The sequence below is a fragment of the Leptodactylus fuscus genome, chromosome 10 (genome assembly GCF_031893055.1).
Source record: "Leptodactylus fuscus isolate aLepFus1 chromosome 10, aLepFus1.hap2, whole genome shotgun sequence".
Lineage (NCBI taxonomy): Eukaryota > Metazoa > Chordata > Amphibia > Anura > Leptodactylidae > Leptodactylus > Leptodactylus fuscus.
Window position 1 is genome coordinate 2,149,904 of NC_134274.1, and position 25,440 is coordinate 2,175,343.

The following is a 25,440-nucleotide window of genomic DNA, read 5'->3' on the forward strand; positions in this document are numbered from 1 at the left end:
TGAAAGGAAATCCGGCATCAAAAAGCTGCAAACCGATTGCAAGATGCAGAAGTGGGCGTGGCCAGCGTGGCGAGCGCCGATTCATCAAATGATGATTTATATTTCTTGCATGTATTCCGTCCTCTCTATTACATCTATATACAGTCGCCCGCGTCGCCCTCATTTTGCAATCTTCTAATTCCAACATTTTCTAAACTTTCCCAAACTTACAAAAACCTTCTGCAATAAAGGAGACTGTAAACTCCCCTCCCCCGAGAGCCGGCCTGACAATACATTTCCCCATTCCAGATGTTTGTCTATTGTGAGGCATGGGAGAGGCGCGGGGTCCGCATCAATGCACCTAGGCCTGGATTCCTGCAGCATTGGCGCGCCCGGACCCCCGGCTGACGCTTCGTTGTGGCCTGACTTAATTATCTTGTTTTCATGAAATCCTAAACCGCTGAGATTTCGGCTGTTGTGCGGTGAAGTATCTATTACCACAACACAGATCAGCCCTGATGAGGGGGCTCTTGTCATTAACCCCTTCAGAGGCGCGCCGTAACCCCTTATATGCTGAGCAGTGCGCTGCCCCCCGCATGACCTTGCCCCATGAAAGACCCTTTTGTACCGCTCTTGTGTTGCTGTAATTTGTATTGATATAAAGAGTGGAGGTCCAGGGCGCAGCGCCCGCCGCCGTTACCTTGGTTTTCATTCCCGCACTCCATAAATGAACACTTTCCAAAAGGCCTAAAACGCTTTTAGGAGCAGAAAAAAAAAAACATCCAGATTTGTCTACACAGAAAAAAAACGTCAGAAGAAAAGATTCGCGAGGGTTCTGTAAAAACCAACAAACAAAAAAGGAAATAAACAGACGAGCGAAGAGGAAAATAGGACAAGACGGAGACGCTCACATCTGATGGACTCCTGAGTCTACTATTAAGGATCGCGGAAAGAAGGGTCAACGGGGACTAAGAGGAGAAGGGCTATTCACCGGAGAGAAAGGAACCGGAACCAAAGCAAACACAACCCCAGAAAATACCCAGAATCAGGTTACCCAGAATAACCCAAATATGTCAGATATTGTAAAAAATACACAACTACCTACAATAATACTGCCCCCTATAGGTATAAATACAACTGTGTAACACTGTCACTACATAATAATATAACTGCTCTAATACTGCCCCCTATGTACAAGAATATAACTTAATACTACCTCCTATGTACAAGAATATAACTATTATAATACTACCTCCTATGTACAAGAATATAACTACTATAATACTGCTCCTATGTACAAGAATATAACTACTATAATACTACCCCTATGTACAAGAATATAACTACTATAATACTGCTCCTATGTACAAGAATATAACTACTGTAATACTACTCCTATGTACAAGAATATAACTACTATAATACTACTCCTATGTACAAGAATATAACTACTATAATACTGCTCCTATGTACAAGAATATAACTACTATAATACTACTCCTATGTACAAGAATATAACTACTATAATACTACCTCCTATGTACAAGAATATAACTACTATAATACTACCTATGTACAAGAATATAACTACTATAATACTACTCCAATGTACAAGAATATAACTACTGTAATACTACTCCTATGTACAAGAATATAACTACTGTAATACTACTCCTATGTACAAGAATATAACTACTATAATACTACCCCTATGTACAAGAATATAACTACTATAATACTGCTCCTATGTACAAGAATATAACTACTGTAATACTACTCCTATGTACAAGAATATAACTACTATAATACTACTCCTATGTACAAGAATATAACTACTATAATACTGCTCCTATGTACAAGAATATAACTACTATAATACTACTCCTATGTACAAGAATATAACTACTATAATACTACCTCCTATGTACAAGAATATAACTACTATAATACTACCTATGTACAAGAATATAACTACTATAATACTACTCCAATGTACAAGAATATAACTACTATAATACTACCTCCTATGAACAAGAATATAACTACTATAATACTACTCCTACGTACAAGAATATATCTACTATAATACTGCTCCTATGTACAAGAATATAACTACTATAATACTACCTCCTATGTACAAGAATATAACTACTATAATACTACCTCCTATGTACAAAAATATAACTACTATAATACTACTCCTATGTACAAGAATATATCTACTATAATACTACCTCCTATGTACAAGAATATAACTACTATAATACTACTCCTATATACAAGAATATAACTACTATAATACTACCTCTTATGTACAAGAATATATCTACTATAATACTGCCTCCTATGTACAAGAATATAACTACTATAATACTACCTATGTACAAGAATATAACTACTATAATACTACTCCAATGTACAAGAATATAACTACTATAATACTACCTCCTATGAACAAGAATATAACTACTATAATACTACTCCTATGTACAAGAATATATCTACTATAATACTGCTCCTATGTACAAGAATATAACTACTATAATACTACCTCCTATGTACAAGAATATAACTACTATAATACTACCTCCTATGTACAAGAATATAACTACTATAATACTACTCCTATGTACAAGAATATATCTACTATAATACTACCTCCTATGTACAAGAATATAACTACTATAATACTACTCCTATATACAAGAATATAACTACTATAATACTGCTCCTATGTACAATATAACTACTATAATACTACCTCCTATGTACAAGAATATAACTACTATAATACTACCTCCTATGTACAAGAATATAACTACTATAATACTACTCCTATATACAAGAATATAACTACTATAATACTGCTCCTATGTACAATATAACTACTATAATACTACCTCCTATGTACAAGAATATAACTACTATAATACTACCTCCTATGTACAAGAATATAACTACTATAATACTACTCCTATGTACAAGAATATATCTACTATAATACTACCTCCTATGTACAAGAATATAACTACTATAATACTACCTATGTACAAGAATATAACTACTATAATACTACTCCAATGTACAAGAATATAAATACTATAATACTACCTCCTATGAACAAGAATATAACTACTATAATACTACTCCTATGTACAAGAATATATCTACTATAATACTGCTCCTATGTACAAGAATATATCTACTATAATACTGCTCCTATGTACAAGAATATAACTACTATAATACTACTCCTATGTACAAGAATATAACTACTATAATACTGCTCCTATGTACAAGAATATAACTACTATAATACTGCTCCTATGTACAAGAATATAACTACTATAATACTACCTCCTATGTACAAGAATATAACTACTATAATACTACCTCCTATGTACAAGAATATAACTACTATAATACTACTCCTATGTACAAGAATATAACTACTATAATACTACTCCTATGTACAAGAATATAACTACTATAATACTACTCCTATGTACAAGAATATAACTACTATAATACTACTCCTATGTACAAGAATATAACTACTATAATACTGCTCCTATGTACAAGAATATAACTACTATAATACTACGCCTATATACAAGAATATAACTACTATAATACTACCTCCTATGTACAAGAATATAACTACTATAATACTACTCCTATGTACAAGAATATAACTACTATAATACTACCTCCTATGTACAAGAATATAACTACTATAATACTACCTCCTATGTACAAGAATATAACTACTATAATACTACTCCTATGTACAAGAATATAACTACTATAATACTACCTCCTATGTACAAGAATATAACTACTATAATACTACCTATGTACAAGAATATAACTACTATAATACTACTCCAATGTACAAGAATATAACTACTATAATACTACCTCCTATGTACAAGAATATAACTACTATAATACTACTCCTATGTACAAGAATATATCTACTATAATACTGCCTCCTATGTACAAGAATATAACTACTATAATACTACTCCTATGTACAAGAATAATATCTACTATAATACTACCTCCTATGTACAAGAATATAACTACTATAATACTACTCCTATGTACAAGAATATAACTACTATAATACTACCTCCTATGTACAAGAATATAACTACTATAATACTACCTCCTATGTACAAGAATATAACTACTATAATACTACCTCCTATGTACAAGAATATAACTACTATAATACTACTCCTATGTACAAGAATATAACTACTATAATACTACTCCTATGTACAAGAATATAACTACTATAATACTACTCCTATGTACAAGAATATAACTACTATAATACTACTCCTATGTACAAGAATATAACTACTATAATACTGCTCCTATGTACAAGAATATAACTACTATAATACTACGCCTATGTACAAGAATATAACTATTATAATACTGCTCCTATGTACAAGAATATAACTACTATAATACTACCTCCTATGTACAAGAATATAACTACTATAATACTACCTCCTATGTACAAGAATATAACTACTATAATACTACCTCCTATGTACAAGAATATAACTACTATAATACTACTCCTATGTACAAAGAATATAACTACTATAATACTACTCCTATGTACAAGAATATAACTACTATAATACTACTCCTATGTACAAGAATATAACTACTATAATACTACTCCTATGTACAAGAATATAACTACTATAATACTACTCCTATGTACAAGAATATAACTACTATAATACTACCTCCTATGTACAAGAATATAACTACTATAATACTACCTATGTACAAGAATATAACTACTATAATACTACTCCAATGTACAAGAATATAACTACTATAATACTACCCTCCTATGTACAAGAATATAACTACTATAATACTACTCCTATGTACAAGAATATATCTACTATAATACTGCCTCCTATGTACAAGAATATAACTACTATAATACTACTCCTATGTACAAGAAAATATCTACTATAATACTACCTCCTATGTACAAGAATATAACTACTATAATACTACTCCTATGTACAAGAATATAACTACTGTAATACTGCTCCTATGTACAAGAATATAACTACTATAATACTACCTCCTATGTACAAGAATATAACTACTATAATACTACCTCCTATGTACAAGAATATAACTACTATAATACTACCTCCTATGTACAAGAATATAACTACTATAATACTACTCCTATGTACAAGAATATAACTACTATAATACTACTCCTATGTACAAGAATATAACTACTATAATACTACTCCTATGTACAAGAATATAACTACTATAATACTACTCTATGTACAAGAATATAACTACCATAATACTACTCCTATATACAAGAATATAACTACTATAATACTACTCCTATGTACAAGAATATATCTACTATAATACTACCTCCTATGTACAAGAATATAACTACTATAATACTACTCCTATGTACAAGAATATAACTACTATAATACTACTCCTATGTACAAGAATATAACTACTATAATACTACCTCCTATGTACAAGAATATAACTACCATAATACTACTCCTATATACAAGAATATAACTACTATAATACTACAACCTATGTACAAGAATATAACTACTATAATACTACTCCTATGTACAAGAATATATCTACTATAATACTACCTCCTATGTACAAGAATATAACTACTATAATACTACTCCTATGTACAAGAATATAACTACTATAATACTACTCCTATGTACAAGGATATAACTACTATAATACTACCCCTATGTAAAAGAATATAACTACTATAATACTGCTCCTATGTACAAGAATATAACTACTATAATACTGCCCCCTATGTACAAGAATATAACTACTATAATACTACTCCTATGTACAAGAATATAACTACTATAATACTACCCCCTATGTAAAAGAATATAACTACTATAATACTACTCCTATGTACAAGAATACATCTACTATAATACTACCCCTATGTAAAAGAATATAACTACTATAATACTACTCCTATGTACAAGATTATAACTACTATAATACTGCTCCTATGTACAAGAATATAACTACTATAATACTACTCCTATGTACAAGAATATAACTACTATAATACTACTCCTATGTACAAGAATATAACTACTATAATACTACTCCTATGTACAAGAATATAACTACTATAATACTACTCCTATGTACAGGAATATAACTACTATAATACTACTCCTATGTACAAGAATATAACTACTATAATACTGCTCCTATGTACAAGAATATAACTACTATAATACTACTCCTATGTACAAGAATATAACTACTATAATACTACCTCCTATGTACAAGAATATAACTACTATAATACTACTATGTACAAGAATATAACTACTATAATACTACTCCTATGTACAAGAATATAACTACTATAATACTACTCCTATGTAAAAGAATATAACTACTATAATACTACTCCTATGTACAAGAATATAACTACTATAATACTACTCCTATGTACAGGAATATAACTACTATAATACTACTCCTATGTACAAGATTATAACTACTATAATACTGCTCCTATGTACAAGAATATAACTACTATAATACTACTCCTATGTACAAGAATATAACTACTATAATACTACTCCTATGTACAAGAATATAACTACTATAATACTACTATGTACAAGAATATAACTACTATAATACTACTCCTATGTACAAGAATATAACTACTATAATACTACTCCTATGTAAAAGAATATAACTACTATAATACTACCTCCTATGTACAAGAATATAACTACTATAATACTACTCCTATGTACAAGAATATATCTACTATAATACTGCCCCCTATGTACAAGAATATAACTACTATAATACTGCCCCCCTATGTACAAGAATATAACTACTATAATACTACTCCTATGTACAAGAATATATCTACTATAATACTACCCCTATGTAAAAGAATATAACTACTATAATACTACTCCTATGTACAAGATTATAACTACTATAATACTGCTCCTATGTACAAGAATATAACTACTATAATACTGCTCCTATATACAAGAATATAACTACTATAATACTACCTCCTATGTACAAGAATATAACTACTATAATACTACCTCCTATGTACAAGAATATAACTACTATAATACTGCTCCTATGTACAAGAATATAACTACTATAATACTACTCCTATGTACAAGAATATAACTACTATAATACTGCTCCTATGTACAAGAATATAACTACTATAATACTGCTCCTATGTACAAGAATATAACTACTATAATACTGCTCCTATGTACAAGAATATAACTACTATAATACTACCTCCTATGTACAAGAATATAACTACTATAATACTGCTCCTATGTACAAGAATATAACTACTATAATACTACCTCCTATGTACAAGAATATAACTACTATAATACTACTCCAATGTACAAGAATATAACTACTATAATACTACTCCTATGTACAAGAATATAACTACTATAATACTGCTCCTATATACAAGAATATGACTACTATAATACTGCTCCTATATACAAGAATATAACTACTATAATACTACTCCTATGTACAAGAATATAACTACTATAATACTACCTCCTATGTACAAGAATATAACTACTATAATACTGCTCCTATGTACAAGAATATAACTACTATAATACTACCTCCTATGTACAAGAATATAACTACTATAATACTACTCCTATGTACAAGAATATAACTACTATAATACTACTCCTATATACAAGAACATAACTACTATAATACTACTCCTATGTACAAGAATATAACTACTATAATACTACCTCCTATGTACAAGAATATAACTACTATAATACTGCACCTATGTACAAGAATATAACTACAATAATAATGCTCCTATGTACAAGAATATAACTACTATAATACTACCTCCTATGTACAAGAATATAACTACTATAATACTACTCCTATGTACAAGAATATAACTACTATAATACTACCTCCTATGTACAAGAATATAACTACTATAATACTGCTCCTATATACAAGAATATGACTACTATAATACTGCTCCTATATAAAAGAATATAACTACTATAATACTACTCCTATGTACAAGAATATAACTACTATAATACTACCTCCTATGTACAAGAATATAACTACTATAATACTGCTCCTATGTACAAGAATATAACTACTATAATACTACCTCCTATGTACAAGAATATAACTACTATAATACTACTTCAATGTAAAGGAATATAACTACTATAATACTACTCCTATGTACAAGAATATAACTACTATAATACTACCTCCTATGTACAAGAATATAACTACTATAATACTACTCCAATGTACAAGAATATAACTACTATAATACTACTCCTATGTACAAGAATTTAACTACTATAATACTACCTCCTATGTACAAGAATATAACTACTATAATACTACCTCCTATGTAAAAGAATATAACTACTATAATACTGCTCCTATGTACAAGAATATAACTGCTATAATACTACTCCTATGTACAAGTATATAACTACTATAATACTACCTCCTATGTACAGGAATATAACTACTATGATACTGCTACTATATACAAGAATATAACTACTATAATACTACCTCCTATGTACAAGAATATAACTACTATAATACTACTCCTATGTACAAGAATATAACTACTATAATACTGCTCCTATGTACAAGAATATAACTACTATAATACTACGCCTATATACAAGAATATAACTACTATAATACTACCTCCTATGTACAAGAATATAACTACTATAATACTACCTTCTATGTACAAGAATATAACTACTATAATACTACTCCTATGTACAAGAATATAACTACTATAATACTGCTCCTATATACAAGAATATAACTACTATAATACTGCTCCTATATACAAGAATATAACTACTATAATACTGTTCCTATATACAAGAATATAACTACTATAATACTACTCCTATGTACAAGAATATAACTACTATAATACTAATCCTATGTACAAGAATATAACTACTATAATACTACTCCTATGTACAAGAATATAACTACTATAATACTACTCCTATGTACAAGAATATAACTACTATAATACTACTCCTATGTACAAGAATATAACTATTATAATACTGCTCCTATGTACAAGAATATAACTACTATAATACTACTCCTATGTACAAGAATATAACTACTATAATACTACCTCCTATGTACAAGAATATAACTACTATAATACTACTCATATGTACAAGAATATAACTACTATAATACTACTCCCATGTACAAGAATATAACTACTATAATACTACCTCCTATGTACAAGGATATAACTACTATAATACTACTCCTATGTACAAGAATATAACTACTATAATACTACTCCTATGTACAAGAATATAACTACTATAATACTACTCCTATGTACAAGAATATAACTACTATAATACTGCTCCTATGTACAAGAATATAACTACTATAATACTGCTCCTATATACAAGAATATAACTACTATAATACTACTCCTATGTACAAGAATATAACTACTATAATACTGCTCCTATATACAAGAATATAACTACTATAATACTACTCCAATGTACAAGAATATAACTACTATAATACTGCTCCTATGTACAAGAATATAACTACTATAATACTGCTCCTATATACAAGAATATAACTACTATAATACTACTCCTATGTACAAGAATATAACTACTATAATACTACCTCCTATGTACAAGAATATAACTACTATAATACTGCTACTATGTAAAAGAATATAACTACTATAATACTACTCCTATATACAAGAATATAACTACTATAATACTACTCCTATGTACAAGAATATAACTACTATAATACTACCTCCTATGTACAAGAATATAACTACTATAATACTACTCCTATGTACAAGAATATAACTACTATAATACTGTTCCTATATACAAGAATATAACTACTATAATACTATTCCTATGTACAAGAATATAACTACTATAATACTAATCCTATGTACAAGAATATAACTACTATAATACTAATCCTATGTACAAGAATATAACTACTATAATACTACTCCTATGTACAAGAATATAACTACTATAATACTACTCCTATGTACAAGAATATAACTACTATAATACTACTCCTATGTACAAGAATATAACTATTATAATACTGCTCCTATGTACAAGAATATAACTACTATAATACTACCTCCTATGTACAAGAATATAACTACTATAATACTGCTCCTATGTACAAGAATATAACTACTATAATACTGCTCCTATGTACAAGAATATAACTACTATAATACTGCTCCTATGTACAAGAATATAACTACTATAATACTACTCCTATATACAAGAATATAACTACTATAATACTGCCCCTATGTACAAGAATATAACTACTATAATACTGCTCCTATGTACAAGAATATAACTACTATAATACTGCTCCTATATACAAGAATATAACTACTATAATACTGCTCCTATATACAAGAATATAACTACTATAATACTACTCCTATATACAAGAATATAACTACTATAATACTGCTCCTATATACAAGAATATAACTACTATAATACTACCTCCTATGTACAAGAATATAACTACTATAATACTGCTCCTATGTACAAGAATATAACTACTATAATACTACTCCTATATACAAGAATATAACTACTATAATACTACCTCCTATGTACAAGAATATAACTACTATAATACTACTCCTATGTACAAGACTATAACTACTATAATACTGCCCCCTATGTGCAGGATCATGGAGGAGCATAGAGATATATTGCTATAACCGCTCCCTGTACATTATATTATTAGTATATATCCTGACATTCGGTATTTATCTTTATATATAGACACATCTTTTATTACAATAATATTTCGTTGTTATTTGTCGGTTTTGATACATTCTTTCATGTTACATTGTTTCCAGTATTTGGCGGTTTTCTCTTTACCACTCTCTCGGTCATTGCTCTTACACTTAATATTAACCCTTTATACTTCACCAGTTTGACCTTTCTGAATAGTTATCGGCGCAGATTTAGCGGTAAGAACGTGATTCCCTTAAAGGGGCGGGTCTGTGAGAACCTCTAAATCCCATGTTTTGGGTGCAGAGTTGTTGTCACTGTTGTGTATAATGACTATGACATGGGTACGGTATAGACTGGTCTTGTGGTAAACCACTGAGCGGCGCTGATCATGGCAGTAAGGATAGTATCTATACTGGCGGTGGCGGTCTCGCAGAAGGCGGTGGAGCGGAGTGTGTTATTGTGCACTTATCAGACACCATGAAGAGCGGCTGCTCCAGTACGGGGGGTCTCCGGGAGGGAAGGTGGGGGACATCAAGCAGAAAGATCAGGTGAACGCAGAGGGACAAATAAAGCCATAAATCCTTATTTCAGGCGCTCGGCTCGCAGCCCTGGACGCGGCGGATGAAGCGCGCCCTGTAAATGTTACGTCTGATTAATCGCCGGCGCTAAGTGACAAGTGAACTTTAACATTAATATGATATTATTTAAATAACGGTTTGTGGTGTTTTTGCCCCTAAAAATGATGAATGATTTTCCGACGTGGAGCGAGAGGCTCCTTTAATGAGATCTGACAGTACGGAGACGTATGGCAAGCGATGGACACGGCCGCGCTCCCCGCCTGATTGTCTGCACGCTCCGCAGCATCGGTTTCAATTGCCGCGCCTCTCCCTCCTGGATTCCACATTTAGATAGTGTCACTTTCATATTATTCTTAATCAGCCCGTCCTGGGGGCCCTACAGAGGCGGGGGGAGGGGCCCGCAGGGGGCGACGCTTAACCCCTTCATGGACCCACAAACAAAAAGTGCATCTAAAAGGGTTTTACAAAGTTACGGATCAATGACCTCACAGGACAGTATAGAGTGTCAGCTCCTGGGGTCAGGGATGATGGGAGTGATACATTGTGTGTGATATAGAGATTAGATTGTCAGCTCCTGGGGTCAGGGATGATGGGGGTGATACATTGTGTGATATAGAGATTAGATTGTCAGCTCCTGGGGTCAGGGATGATGGGGGTGATACATTGTGTGATATAGAGATTAGATTGTCAGCTCCTGGGGTCAGGGATGATGGGAGTGATACATTGTGTGTGTGATATAGAGATTAGATTGTCAGCTCCTGGAGTCAGGGATGATGGGAGTGATACATTGTGTGTGATATAGAGATTAGATTGTCAGTTCCTGGGGTCAGGGATGATGGGGGTGACACATTGTGTGTGATATAGAGATTAGATTGTCAGCTCCTGGGGTCAGGGATGATGGGAGTGATACATTGTGTGTGATATAGAGATTAGATTGTCAGCTCCTGGGGTCAGGGATGATGGGAGTGATACATTGTGTGTGATATAGAGATTAGAGTGGGGGTCAGGGATGACTGGATTGATTACAATGTGTGTACATTGCTGTGGTATATGTTGGTACCATATATATGTATCACAGTTTTCCCTGGTTATGAAGGTAGGAGCTACGATATATGAAGGAATAAAACCTGCTCCTACCTCTCTTACCTTCGTAACATCCCGGTCAGGATTCGGGAGCTCTTCCCCAGGTTGGTGTCTGTTTCTCGTAGCTGTGGAGGGAGCAAAAGAGAAAGCTGTCACTTAGAAATGGCGCAGTGCGCCGCCCGCTACCCGTCTGGCTGTTCTGGACGTCATTCACACTGATCAGTCTGCACCATGTGGATTTACCAGAGAGCAGGGCCACAGGAGAAGGGGCCCCGTTCAGAGCGGCCCCCGGACATGTGACTTGTTACAGTGTATCGGGCGCCCATGTGACCTCAGCTCTAGACCAGGCCTGACTACTCACTGACACCGGGAATACTATGCAAGGAGTCAGCGGGATCATCCCATCTATACAGACATGACTAGCCGACAGCAGAGGAGGACAGTAATGGCCGCTCACCCGGTCTCTCGCCCGCTGGATCTTCTCTCGGTCCTGGCTCAGGTTTTCCAGAATGTTCTGACCAATTTGTTCTGTAGAAAAATGAAAAGAAGAAAATGCCTTTAATTCTGCCCCATAAAAAGCCAAGACTTAAAGTCACTCTGATACGTAGCAGGAGGCGGCCCCTCATTAAAGGGGCTTACTGGGCTAAAAACATGGATGAGCTATCCCGAAAGAACAATATCAGATCGGTCGGGATCCCACAACCCAACTGGAGCGAGAAATGAATGGAGCTGAGGTGCAGCACCTGGACTGGCCACTACGTGGAGGACAGCGCTGTCTGCTTCTTCCTCACAGGTATTGGACTCTCACTGATCGGATATCAATGATCTATTCTTGTGACAGGTCATCAATAATCTTAATCTGGAAATCTCCATTAATACAAAAAATAAAATGGTCCCTCCCAATATAAAACGTTCTGCAATTGGTATATGTCTGTATTATGGCGCACGGCTCGCTGCTACTGCTCTCTGTGATCAGCCATATTGGCCATCCCCTTCTATATGAGGTCGGGGGCTCTGCCCGGACCCCGGCGGCCATGTCCCTGGGCCCGGCTGCCTTGTGAATGTCGTCGCTCTTACATTGGAGTGACGAATCCACAACGTGCTAATTATTCTGCGGAATGTGGAGACGAGTAAATATGGAGGTCACGCGGGTTCGAGACGGACTGGAGAAGTAATTACAGTGTAGACTGGAAGCGGCCATACCGGCCGGAGCCGCAGCTATTCCTAGAACAGCGGGGACGTCATTCACTGACAGACGCCTCGCCAAGGGACGGCCAAAAACAAAACAACGTCTCCAAATGGTTACTTAGTCATATCTGCTCCTGGCAAAGTTGGGTGATGCTGCTGTTATAGGCAGTGATTCTGATTAAACATTGCAGTAACTTCCCGTATAGTTATCTGCTGCTCAGGACTCCAGGAAAGCGGAGTATCCAACAAGGTGGGTCATATTGTTTGTCACCCAGCTTTTCTGCACTGACACACTGTAACAGTCTCAAGGACTGGGTCCGGCTCCCCGTGTGGATGAAGGGTCCGGCCTGCTGGTACTATGCGAGGTGTTAGCGGACCAGGGTCATAGGTCAGGTACATAGCGCCCCACAGTGGAGCCCCCGTATTGGAGCAGTGTTTGGGGTGACGTGGTGTCGCTTATCAGAGGGGATGCAATAGGATTGGGCAGGATATGATCTACCTGGATGGGTCCTCACTGGCCCCGATGAGACCTGTCAGCAGACCATGGGCTAGTCCGGTCATTCCCAGCCATATAACTCCTGCCCCATGACACGGGGTGAAGGGGGCGGCAGGGCTATAGGATTTACCCAGGGTTAGTCACTGACTCAGCATCGACGTGCTGGGATCTAAACCTTCCCTATAGTAACTAACCTTAACCCCAAACCCCACGAACCCTTACCCTAATCCCAATCTCACTAGCCCTAACATGTACTAACCCCACTAACCCTTACCCTAATCCCAATCTCACTAGCCCTAACATGTACTAACCCCACGAACCCTTACCCTAATCCCAATCTCACTAGCCCTAACATGTACTAACCCCACTAACCCTTACCCTAATCCCAATCTCACTAGCCCTAACATGTACTAACCCCACTAACCCTTACCCTAATCCCAATCTCACTAGCCCTAACATGTACTAACCCCACGAACCCTTACCCTAATCCCAATCTCACTAGCCCTAACATGTACTAACCCCACTAACCCTTACCCTAATCCCAATCTCACTAGCCCTAACATGTACTAACCCCACTAACCCTTACCCTAATCCCAATCTCACTAGCCCTAACATGTACTAACCCCACTAACCCTAAACCCTATTAACCACATCCTCGCTAACCTATACTCACCCCTACCCTGACCCCACTCACCCTTACCCTTGTGTTCTGGAGGATCCCCAAGATTCCCTTTGCTGGTCCTCCTAGATTTCAGACTGTCTATTTGTGGTCCTGACCCTGAATGTGACGCTGATGTAATTGAGGTCGGTTCACATGGCGTCTTGTAAGGTGTCAGCGAGGACACAGACGAGGCCAAGCGTCCTCAGGAGACTCCGTGTATCAGGATGACATAACATGTCCCCAATGTGTCACATTCCACACCTCACACCTGACATTGTCCAGGTCCCCGCCCTGCACATACACAGCTCACATACAGGACATGTATCCAGTGATCGGATATGAAGAGAGACGCGACCCCCTACAGGAGGAACTGAGAACTGCAGGTGGAGGATTATGTCTGAGGCGAAAGAAATGAACTCCGCCTATCATCAACAAATGTTGATGTTTTGTTTGTTTTTACTCTTTGTAACAAAATTAAAACTGGAGACCGTCAACAAGTAGGCTCCTGCTGACAGATGGAATAATGTCAGGTTACTTATTACTTCCACCAGTAGGACCAATTATATATAGAAGTTCTAGTAATGAGGACTAGAAGGAGAAGTCACCACCGAGCCGAGGTCCAACCGGTATAGGTGGCAGAAGGAAACCATCAGCAGGTTTATAGAGTGGAACTAGTGGAGAGTATAACAACGTCTATCAGTATTACATGCTAGATCTCACAGATAATCGGTTCCACATTGAGTTGATGGGTTTATACTTTGTATCCATCTCTGTGTGTATTAGGACTGTAGTGCGGGGACATCTTTCTCCCCGCAGCAGGTGTGGGCTCAGTGTTTGGCACCTTGGCATTGTGGGAGATGAGCTGATTAGTGGCTGAGATTATCAGATAGATTTACAGGGGGATCGTGCAGGTCTGCTCTCTGGAGGACGCAGTATACAGCAGCAGATAAGAGCCGCTAACCACAAACCAGATGTAATAAGTCTCCAGACCAAGATCTCAACAAAGACAGATAAGACCGGCAGCAGCGGTGTGCTCAGCTGGAAGAGCGCCTTAAAGGGGCAGGACATCTTTATTGTGTCCTCCCGGAGACCAGACAAATAGGCTGAAGTGTCTACGACACCTGTGACATCGCCTGACCCCGCTGTATACTGACAAGTCACAGTCACTTGGTGGATTTGGATACAATTTTTGCAAATATCGGCACCACCTTGATATTCCTGAAGGCTGTGAACAGGAGCGCCTTGTATTACTTATCTTTTTACCTTTGTGTGCAAGAACCATTATCTTTTACAATTACATCGTCTGAGATTTTTTTTAGAAGGGGAATCGAGAAAAATACAGCCAATGCGTCAATGTTTTTGTGTTATAAATGTCGCGCCGTTTGTTATGCGGTGTAAATAACATTGCTCTTATTCTATGTGTCAGAGTCGCGAAGGCCACACCAAATACTTTTGCACGATAAAACCTTCCAGTCTAGGAAGCATCAACTTTAAAAATTTTCTGTAGATGTGTGGAGACTTGTTTTTTGCAGGATGAGTTGTTGGTTTCGGTAGTATTATTTTGAGTTCTATACTCCATTCTGAATGCATTTTTTTTTCTGTAGTTGTAGATGTGCGGGGACTTGTTTTTTGCAGGATGGGTTGTTGGTTTATTGGTATCATTTTGAGTTCTATACTCCATTCTGAACGCAATTGTTTTTTCTGTAGGTGGAGATGTGCGGGGACTTGTTTTTTGCAGGATGGCTTGTTGGTTTCATTGGTATCATTTTGAGTTTTATACTCTATTATGAACGCATTTTTTTTCTGTAGGTGGAGATGTGCGGGGACTTGTTTTTTGCAGGATGGGTTGTTGTTTTATTGGTATCAATGGGGTATTTATTCTGAGAGCCATGACTTTTTAAAATTTTCTGTAGATTGAAATGTGTAAGGACTTATCTTTTGCAGGATGAGGTGTCCATTGGTATCCTTTTGGGGTTAATATTACTTTTTGAGTATAATGCAGTTTTATATTTGTATCCACATTAGATAGTAAGAAAAAAAAAAAAATCAATGACAGGGCCCAAGTGACTTGCACATGAACTTTATTCATCAGGTTTGGATTTTTTTGACTATTGCGTTTGGATGCGGTCATATCATGGTGCAATTGCAATGGCGCCAAAGTTCCTGTGTTTGCCCAGCCTATGAGGATGTGAAAGAAAATGATGTTTCGTAGCGGTTTCTTAGACCCCGTGCACCCAACATGCGGCGACTGCTTAACATAATGTAAATCTATGGCTGTATTTGCTCACCAGTGACACGTCCTATTATTGGTTGCTCCACACAATACAAGTCAATGGGTTCGCTTTTTAACATCCATCAAATTGGATTTAGATCCGAATGACGAGCATTAAAAAACGGAGCAGTGCAAAAAAAAAAAAAAAAAAAAGACCAATGAAGTAAATTTTTTTGTAAAAATGGACAGAAAATGGATGAAAAATATTTTGCAAATGGATGGAAAATGTTTCGTCCGCGTATAAAGGCTGTTTTTTTTTTGTTTTTTTTACAGCCCCCGTGTGGATGAGGCCCTCGTCATTGACATAATATAACAACCAGATAAGAATCTTCTCCTGGGTCCGGGTTATTCTCGTTTATACGTGGGGATAAGACCTATATCAGAGGGTTCACCTGGTTATTGTAAAGCATATTGTGTTACCAGGACTCGCAAAAACCGAACATGTGAGAACCCGGAGACGAGGCGCGGGCCAGAGCTTTAATTCATTGTCTCCCTCTCCATGTGACTGCTTCCATTTAGTTCCTATCCATTAGCGCAGCACTGCCGGGATGTGCGGCTCAGAATAAACCTGTGTCACTTTGATAAATAGCCGCTTCCTCAGCTGATTTCGGAAGACAAACAAAAAATCAACCCTCCGAGGCAGGGGGGCATGTCGAGCCGAGCCGGCCGGAACGAACGCCTGATTTGACACTTGAGGATTCAATCTCTGCGGGGAGATTCTCCGTCGCGTATAGGGTTAATCATATCAGCGCCCGCAGATGAATAATTGAGCGCGTGATGAATTTTACAACAGTCGATTCAAGTTTTACAGACCAGCGCCACAAAAAAAAAAAAAAATTCCAAAAAATCTCATTTAAATAGGAGTCTTTGGGGAGAAAGTGAAGGCACTCGCTTCTGGAGTCTCAACATTTAGTGGAGCATCATTAGCTCAAAAACAAATCCGCAAAAAGTAGAAGAAAAATCAAAGCAAACACTTTCGCGCAAACTTTGATTTTCTATCTGTTTTCTAATTTACACTTTTTTTTTTAGAGATTTTTTTTTTTCCAAAATTGTCAGTATAATTTGAGATAAGAGGCCGGGCCGGGCAGAGCCTCAACCTTTTCCTTTAATGTTTCCCTTCTCGGCCGTGAAAACTCTGATCCCGGCAAAAATATTCTCATTAAAAAAAAATAAAAAAACATGAAAAGTTTACTTTATATAAGAGCTTTTAGATATTCGCTTTTACATCCTAACAAATTACTCGACGCTACAAAGTATCCGGCGAGTCCGGGCAAAGTCCGCCAAAAATCTTCAAATTAACATAGGTTAATCTAGGAAACGTTCGGTAAAAATCAAAAAGAGTCCAAAAATGATCGACCAGGACTGTCACACATGGCTACGACCCCATATGTATTACCGGCCCTTATACTGGCAACCAGGAAACGGAGATAAAATCCCACCCCAAAATTCAAATATTAATAGATTAGGAAATTTTGTAAAAAATTGACTCAAAAATTTAGATTTTCGTAAAGCAAAATTCCTTTAACCTAACGTGGGCGGCGCCAGATTATCAGAAAACGGGGATAAAACCACACCCTAAAGTTAAAATATTAACAGATTAGGAAATTTTGTAAAATTTTGACTCAAAAATTTAGATTTACCGGAATTTTTTATTTTATTTTAGAGAAAATCTTTCATTGTACAAAAGATACGTAAAGCAAATTTCCTTTAATCCAATGTGGGCGGTGCCAGATTATCGGAAAACGGGGATAAGACCACACCCTAAAGTTAAAATATTAACAGATTTTGGAAATTTTGTAAAATTTTGACTCAAAAATTTAGATTTACTGGAATTTTTTTTTCATTTTTAGAGAAAATCTTTCATTGTACAAAAGATACATGAAGCAAAATTCCTTTAATCTAACGTGGGCGGTGCCAGATTATCGGAAAACGGGGATAAAACCACACCCCATAGTTAAAACAGGTAAGGAAATTTTGTAAAATTTTGACTCAAAAATTTAGATTTACTGGAATTTTTTTTTCATTTTTAGAGAAAATCTTTCATTGTACAAAAGATACATGAAGCAAAATTCCTTTAATCTAACGTGGGCGGTGCCAGATTATCGGAAAACGGGGATAAAACCACACCCCATAGTTAAAACAGGTAAGGAAATTTTGTAAAAATTTGACTCAAAAATTTAGATTTACTGGAATTTTTTTTTCATTTTTATAGAAAATCTTTCATTGCGCAAAAGATACGTAAAGCAAAATTCCTTTAATCTAATGTGGGCGGTGCCAGATTATCGGAAAGTCATAAAAAAATAGGCAAAGGAAGAAAACCAAAAAATATCCCAATAAATATCCATCGACAACTTTGTTTTCAGACCTGATGAGTTTCTCTCTGCTCAAAATTGTGTAAAACAACAGTATAATTATCACATTTTCTAGATTATTGGATGCAAGATTGATGGAATTTTACGGAATCATTTCATGTATTTTTTTTCAAATTTTTTTTTAATTCTACGATGGAAACTCAACTGGATCCGTTAAATAAATTTTCCAAAATTGTCCGGAAAATCAAGATAAACTCAAATATTCTTAAAATTTCCATTCTAAAGTAGTCGGCGCCACATCAGTCTTGCATTTATTTTATTCTTAGGTGCGATTTGGTCAGTTACTGGAAACTTTTTGGAACTAAAGAAGAAAAATGATGAAATTAATAAAAAATTTCAGAGCTGTTTTTTTTTTTTTTTTTTTTTGTCTTCGGTGGCACGGAGTAAATTAATAGGAAGGATCTGGCAGGACGGATTGTATAAAATTCTGCAGATGCGAGTAAAAAAACCCCACACAAGGCCAGTGTGACAGTGGTGTCTTCATGCGCTGACCCCGCTGATCTCATAGAATGAACCTCGGCCATGAAGGGTCTAAAGAAAAGTTGAACTTTTTCTGACAGTACAAAAGCCATCTTGGGGTGAAGGGCTCCTTAGCCTACGAGCCGGCTCCGTGCGTTCCGTCCTTTGAATACAAATTAGCGATGCATAATCGCGGCATATTCATAAGGCCTTTTGCCTCTTTCCCTCCAGTGAATGCTGTATAATTCATTGCATGTGCCCCGACCCCGGCTCGCTCCTGTTCTGACAAATCATACTTGATTAAGACAAATCTTTATTAGCTAGCTAGTCAACTTTCTCATTTATCATTTGCAAATCTCATTCTGCCTTTTCATTCGCTTATTTATTTATTTATTTTTTTGGTGGGGCCGGCGAGGGGCTTCTTATGTCACCTATTAAAATATGGCTGGTTACAAAGGAGAAGTGCAAAGTGGAACGCCATGGTCCCTAATAGATGATAAGACGCCGCTTTAATAGGTAGACGTTACAAGACGGCCGCGGCAAACAAAGCAATTATACCGGCCGGGGAAAAGAAACACATTAAGAAAGAGGAAATCTTATGAGGAATTGCCCAAATCTAACGGGGCAGGGAAAGCGAGAAAAACCAGATCTGGATGGAAGAAGACGAAAGGTTAATTTTTTTTTTTTGTTTTATTTGCTAATAGGGAAAAAAAAAATGATGTTATATAAAAATACATGATTATATACGGGGACGGCGAAACCAAAAATGTAGAAGATGAAGAGTCACTTAAAGGTTCTGTCGAGTAAAAGGGAAAGTGACTGTAACTTCTGTTACTAAACACTGAGAATGAAGGAAACTTCTGATTGTTTCACTTTTCTTATATAAATATATATCTCTTTGTTGGGTTCTAGTCACATGACTATGGGGCGGCCATCTTGCTAGAGTCAAGGCAAAGGAAGATGCAGAGATCGGCTTTAGGGTAAGAACATTAACCAAGGAAAATTACAGCTGGACGTGCACGACGGGAAAAAGATGGCGGAACGTAGGAGTGACGGCGAACCCAAGAACGAAACACAACCTTTGGGAACCATTCCCCTTATGGTCTCCAGGACACTAATACAAAAATTCTTAGAAAAGGTGAACAATTACAATGACCTCCAGACCCCTCCATATAGTGCTGCGCCCTCCAGATCCCTCCAAATTCAGCTGTGCCCTCCAGACCCCTCTGTCTCCTCCATATTCGGCTGTGCCCTCCAGACCCCTCTGTCTCCTCCATATTCGGCTGTGCCCTCCAGACCCCTCTGTCCCCTCTATATTCGGCTGTGCCCTCCAGACCCCTCTGTCTCCTCCATATTCTGCTATGCCCTCCAGACCCCTCTGTCCCTTCCATATTCTATGCCCTCCAGACCCCTCCAAATTCGGCTGTGCCCTCCAGACCCCTCTGTCTCCTCCATATTCGGCTGTGCCCTCCAGACCCCTCTGTCCCCTCTATATTCGGCTGTGCCCTCCAGACCCCTCTGTCTCCTCCATATTCTGCTATGCCCTCCAGACCCCTCTGTCCCTTCCATATTCTATGCCCTCCAGACCCCTCCAAATTCGGCTGTGCCCTCCAGACCCCTCTGTCCCCTTCTTATTCGGCTGTGCCCTCCAGACCCCTCTGTTCCCTCCATATTCGGCTGTGCCCTCCAGACCCCTCTATATTCGGCTGTGCCCTCCAGACCCCTCTTTCCCCTCCATATTCGGATGTGCCCTCCAGACCCCTCTTTCCCCTCCATATTCTGCTCTGCCCTCCAGACCCCTCTTTCCCCTCCATATTCTGCTCTGCCCTCCAGACCCCTCTTTCCCCTCCATATTCTGCTCTGCCCTCCAGACCCCTCTTTCCCCTCCATATTCGGCTGTGCTCTCCAGACCCCTCTGCTTCTTCCAATACCTCCATATACTGTTTTGCATTCACACGATGTGGAGTTGGGAATCATCTATGGTAAGTGTATGGCGACCTTTCACCGCAATGTGTATTGGAGCCCCTGGAAGCCTAAGCTCTATCTCCTCCTTCATCAGAGGTCAATTCTTTATACTGCAGCTCTGTCTGTTCAGATTGGCTCCTTTGTATAAGCAGAAGCCCTGCACATTAGGAAGTCAGAGCATAGAGATTGTAAGACTAGGCTGGTAACAATCTACTGGAAACCAAACCACCAAGACCAGGAAGACGACCAGGGCGTGCACCAAGGAGAAGTGGGGCCAATGTATCCAGATGATAAAAATATCCTGGCTCTTTAAGAGTTAACAAACAACGCCGGCGTCTTCTGTCACGACGGGGACACAAATAATCTAAAACTGGTGGCCGAACATTTCGTGCCGCCGTCACCTCTCCGGTTATTCTACAAATGTGTTAAACCAATATCGGAGACGTCGTAATTTCCCCCAGTTTAAAACAGTTAAAAAAGATAATGAAAGCGCCCGCCCAGATTAAAGTCTTCACACTCCTAATCACAATCTGACAGTCAGATCAAAGACGTTACGTTCCATCTCTCGTCTAATTGCGTTTATAGCGCCACACCTCAGGCCTATCTCTCCAGCCCCCGAATTTCTGCTTAAGAAAGATCTAACGCTCCTTAACAGTTCATTATCCAATAAAAGTATTCAAAGCTTGAAAGCAATCGACACAATTAGTCCGGACCTCGGGGAGCCGCCGGGATAGCGTCTACGCCGGCCCGTCACGTTAAAACACCTTCATTACATTTGTCAAAGGGATTTCATTAAAACGTAGCGGCATTGTCACCCCCTGAATTATTCACGTCGTGTATACACTGCGCCATTTACATTTATTTGCCTTTTTGTCTATGAAAATATCGAAAAAATTTCAGCGTCGATTTGTTGTTTTATTTGGCTAATTGAGCCTAATGATGTGATAATTAAAGACGTCTGACTGGGATAAGCGGCGCTCACCCCGGAGATTCATCTCTGTCACCTGCTGCAGCGCGGGAAGGGTTAAAGGGTTTCCCATGAACAGAACCAGATAGAAGAAAGAAGTTTGTAGAATTCAAAGTCGAACAATGTTGCAAATACAAATAATGAGAAGTTTAGGAGAGGTCTAAAGATTTCCATCTTAGAATCATTCTCATCCATTGGAATCTCCGCACAGAGACGTAAAATATGTAAAAATGAATAACAATGTAGATGTTCTATTAATACGTAACTAGACAGTTCCCAGGACGTCCAAAGTGGAGCTGAAGTGGTGGCCGCACTGGCGGGGGCCAAGATCTCCCAACAGAGATTTAACTACACTATAGATTTGTGATGTCCATTATATCAAACACTTGTTGATCTGTGAAGAGTCTTGTCCTAGACAACAATAGTAAGTTAAAAAGAAGAATTGACCATAGACTTCTGCTTTGTAGGCATCACATGGTCTGGGTTTCTACCTCTATCTATGACCTGGCCTGACCTGCTTCTATCTGTGATCTGGACTTTGCCTCTATCCCTGTCCTTCCATAAATCTCAGCCTCTGTCTGTAACTTGCCTGATCATCTGTCTCTATCTGTAAGCTGGGGTAGGCTTTAGCCTTGGCTACTGCCACTATCCATGACCTGGGTTAGGTTTCTGCTTCTCTCTGTGACCTGAACTGGCCTTCAGCCTCTACACATGATTTAGACTGGACTTTGGCTCTATTTATTACCTGGACAGGATTTCTGCCTCTATCCAAGACCTGGGTTGAACTTTAGCCTCTATCCAAGGCTTTGGTTCAGTGTCTGTCTCTATCCATGACCCAGGCTGAGTTTTGGCCTCTACCAGACTTAGTTTAGGCTTCTACATCTAACCAAGACCGAGGTTGGGCTTCTACTTCTATCCAAGACCAAGGTTGGGCTTCTACTTCTATCCAAGACCGAGGTTGGGCGTCTACTTCTATCCAAGACTGAGGTTGGACTTCTACTTCTATCCAAGATCAAGGTTGGGGCGTCTACTTCTATCCAAGACCGAGGTTGGGCTTCTACTTCTATCCAAGACCGAGGTTGGGCTTCTACTTCTATCCAAGACCAAGGTTGGCTTCTACTTCTATCCAAGACCAAGGTTGGGCTTCTACTTCTATCCAAGACCAAGGTTGGGCTTCTACTTCTATCCAAGAAAAAGGGTGGGCCTCTACTTCTATCCAAGACCATGGTTGGGCTTCTACTTCTATCCAAGACCATGGTTAGGCTTCTACCGCTATCCAAGACCAAGGTTCGGCTTCTACCTCTATCCAAGAACTATGTGGGGTTCTACTTCTATCCAAGCTCAAGGTTGGGTTTCTATTTCTGTCCAAGATCTAGGCTGGGCTTCTACCTCTATCCAAGACCTAGTCCGAGTTTCTGCCTCTGCCTATGACCTGGACTGGGCATCTGCCTCCATCTGTGACCAGGGCAGGGATTCTGATGTTGTAGTGCATATTTTTTATTGCCATGGATCAGTTTCAAGCATTGAAGACAATGGCAGCTGACGAGGGCCAAAAACCCCAATACCTTCATAGATACCGATCTTCCATTAGTGTCTGATGTGGTCTTCAGCTTCACTAAGAAATGAGTGACGGGAATAAGTGATAGAAATGTTGAGTAAGTTCCCGATTTACGGCCGGCATCACTTTAGAGCCACCTGACCACTCACAACTTATTGAATTTTTCTATTGTCCTATTAACATGATATGCTCAAAGTGAAAAGGTCAAAAAGCTGTTTCACAATTTCTTACTAATTTACCTCAATACAAATAACAGCAAAAAAAATATTTCTATTCTAAAATTCCAGTGGAAGTCGCAGAGGAAAAAATCCAATTAGCCGGTGTGATTAGAATGCAGGGCTTCTTATATGGGATCATAAAAGAGGGGGTCACCTGGTCTAAGAGAGTAATTATGAAAAACAAGGAAATATTATACCCACAGTTATTCTTTATGACTGGCTCAGAGCGGTGCCGCGGTCGCAAATACTCGCCCAGAATGCGATCATATAAAATAACAATTTATTAACACCTGAATGAGATGGAAAATACACAATGGTGGAGCCGCCGGCATTACGAGTCCTGTGGTTTCTGCAATGTGTTAACCACACTCCAGCTCTCTGCATGCAGGTCCTGAGGGCACACAGAGGCACTTAGCCCGTCTGTGTAGGCCGGGTAGACTGGACTCTTTACAGCCCTCGTGGAGCTCCACCACTCATGGAAAAGGATAGACATTTCGGTCCAGACTCAGACTTATAGAAATGTGTTACTGCATTGGAAGGTTTCATAAAATGTTTATCGCTGCATTAAAAAAAATACAAAAAAATGTTAATGCCCAATGAGGGAGTGTGGAGTGGCGGACACATCCAGGACGATGGAGGGGAACGTACTAGGTACGATGAAGAAATCTTCCATATGGAACATAATAATTATTCCCAATACAAGGCTAGATCCATGA

General features: G+C 37.6%; 1 protein-coding gene across 4 annotated transcripts in view; it reads right to left on the minus strand.

The window, feature by feature from the left end:
• Positions 1-25,440, minus strand: part of VTI1A (vesicle transport through interaction with t-SNAREs 1A) — a 254,990-nt gene that overhangs the window by 64,491 nt on the left and 165,059 nt on the right. For 2 of the 4 annotated variants that reach the window (XM_075258653.1, XM_075258652.1), the window contains 2 exons: positions 13,026-13,096; positions 12,632-12,693 (listed from right to left, as the gene is read on the minus strand). In XM_075258653.1, coding sequence (XP_075114754.1) covers positions 12,632-12,693; positions 13,026-13,096 — 133 coding nt within the window. Of the gene's footprint in view, positions 1-12,622; positions 12,694-13,025; positions 13,097-25,440 lie in introns of all 4 variants that reach the window. The other 2 variants (XM_075258655.1, XM_075258654.1) reach the window with 1 other exon arrangement.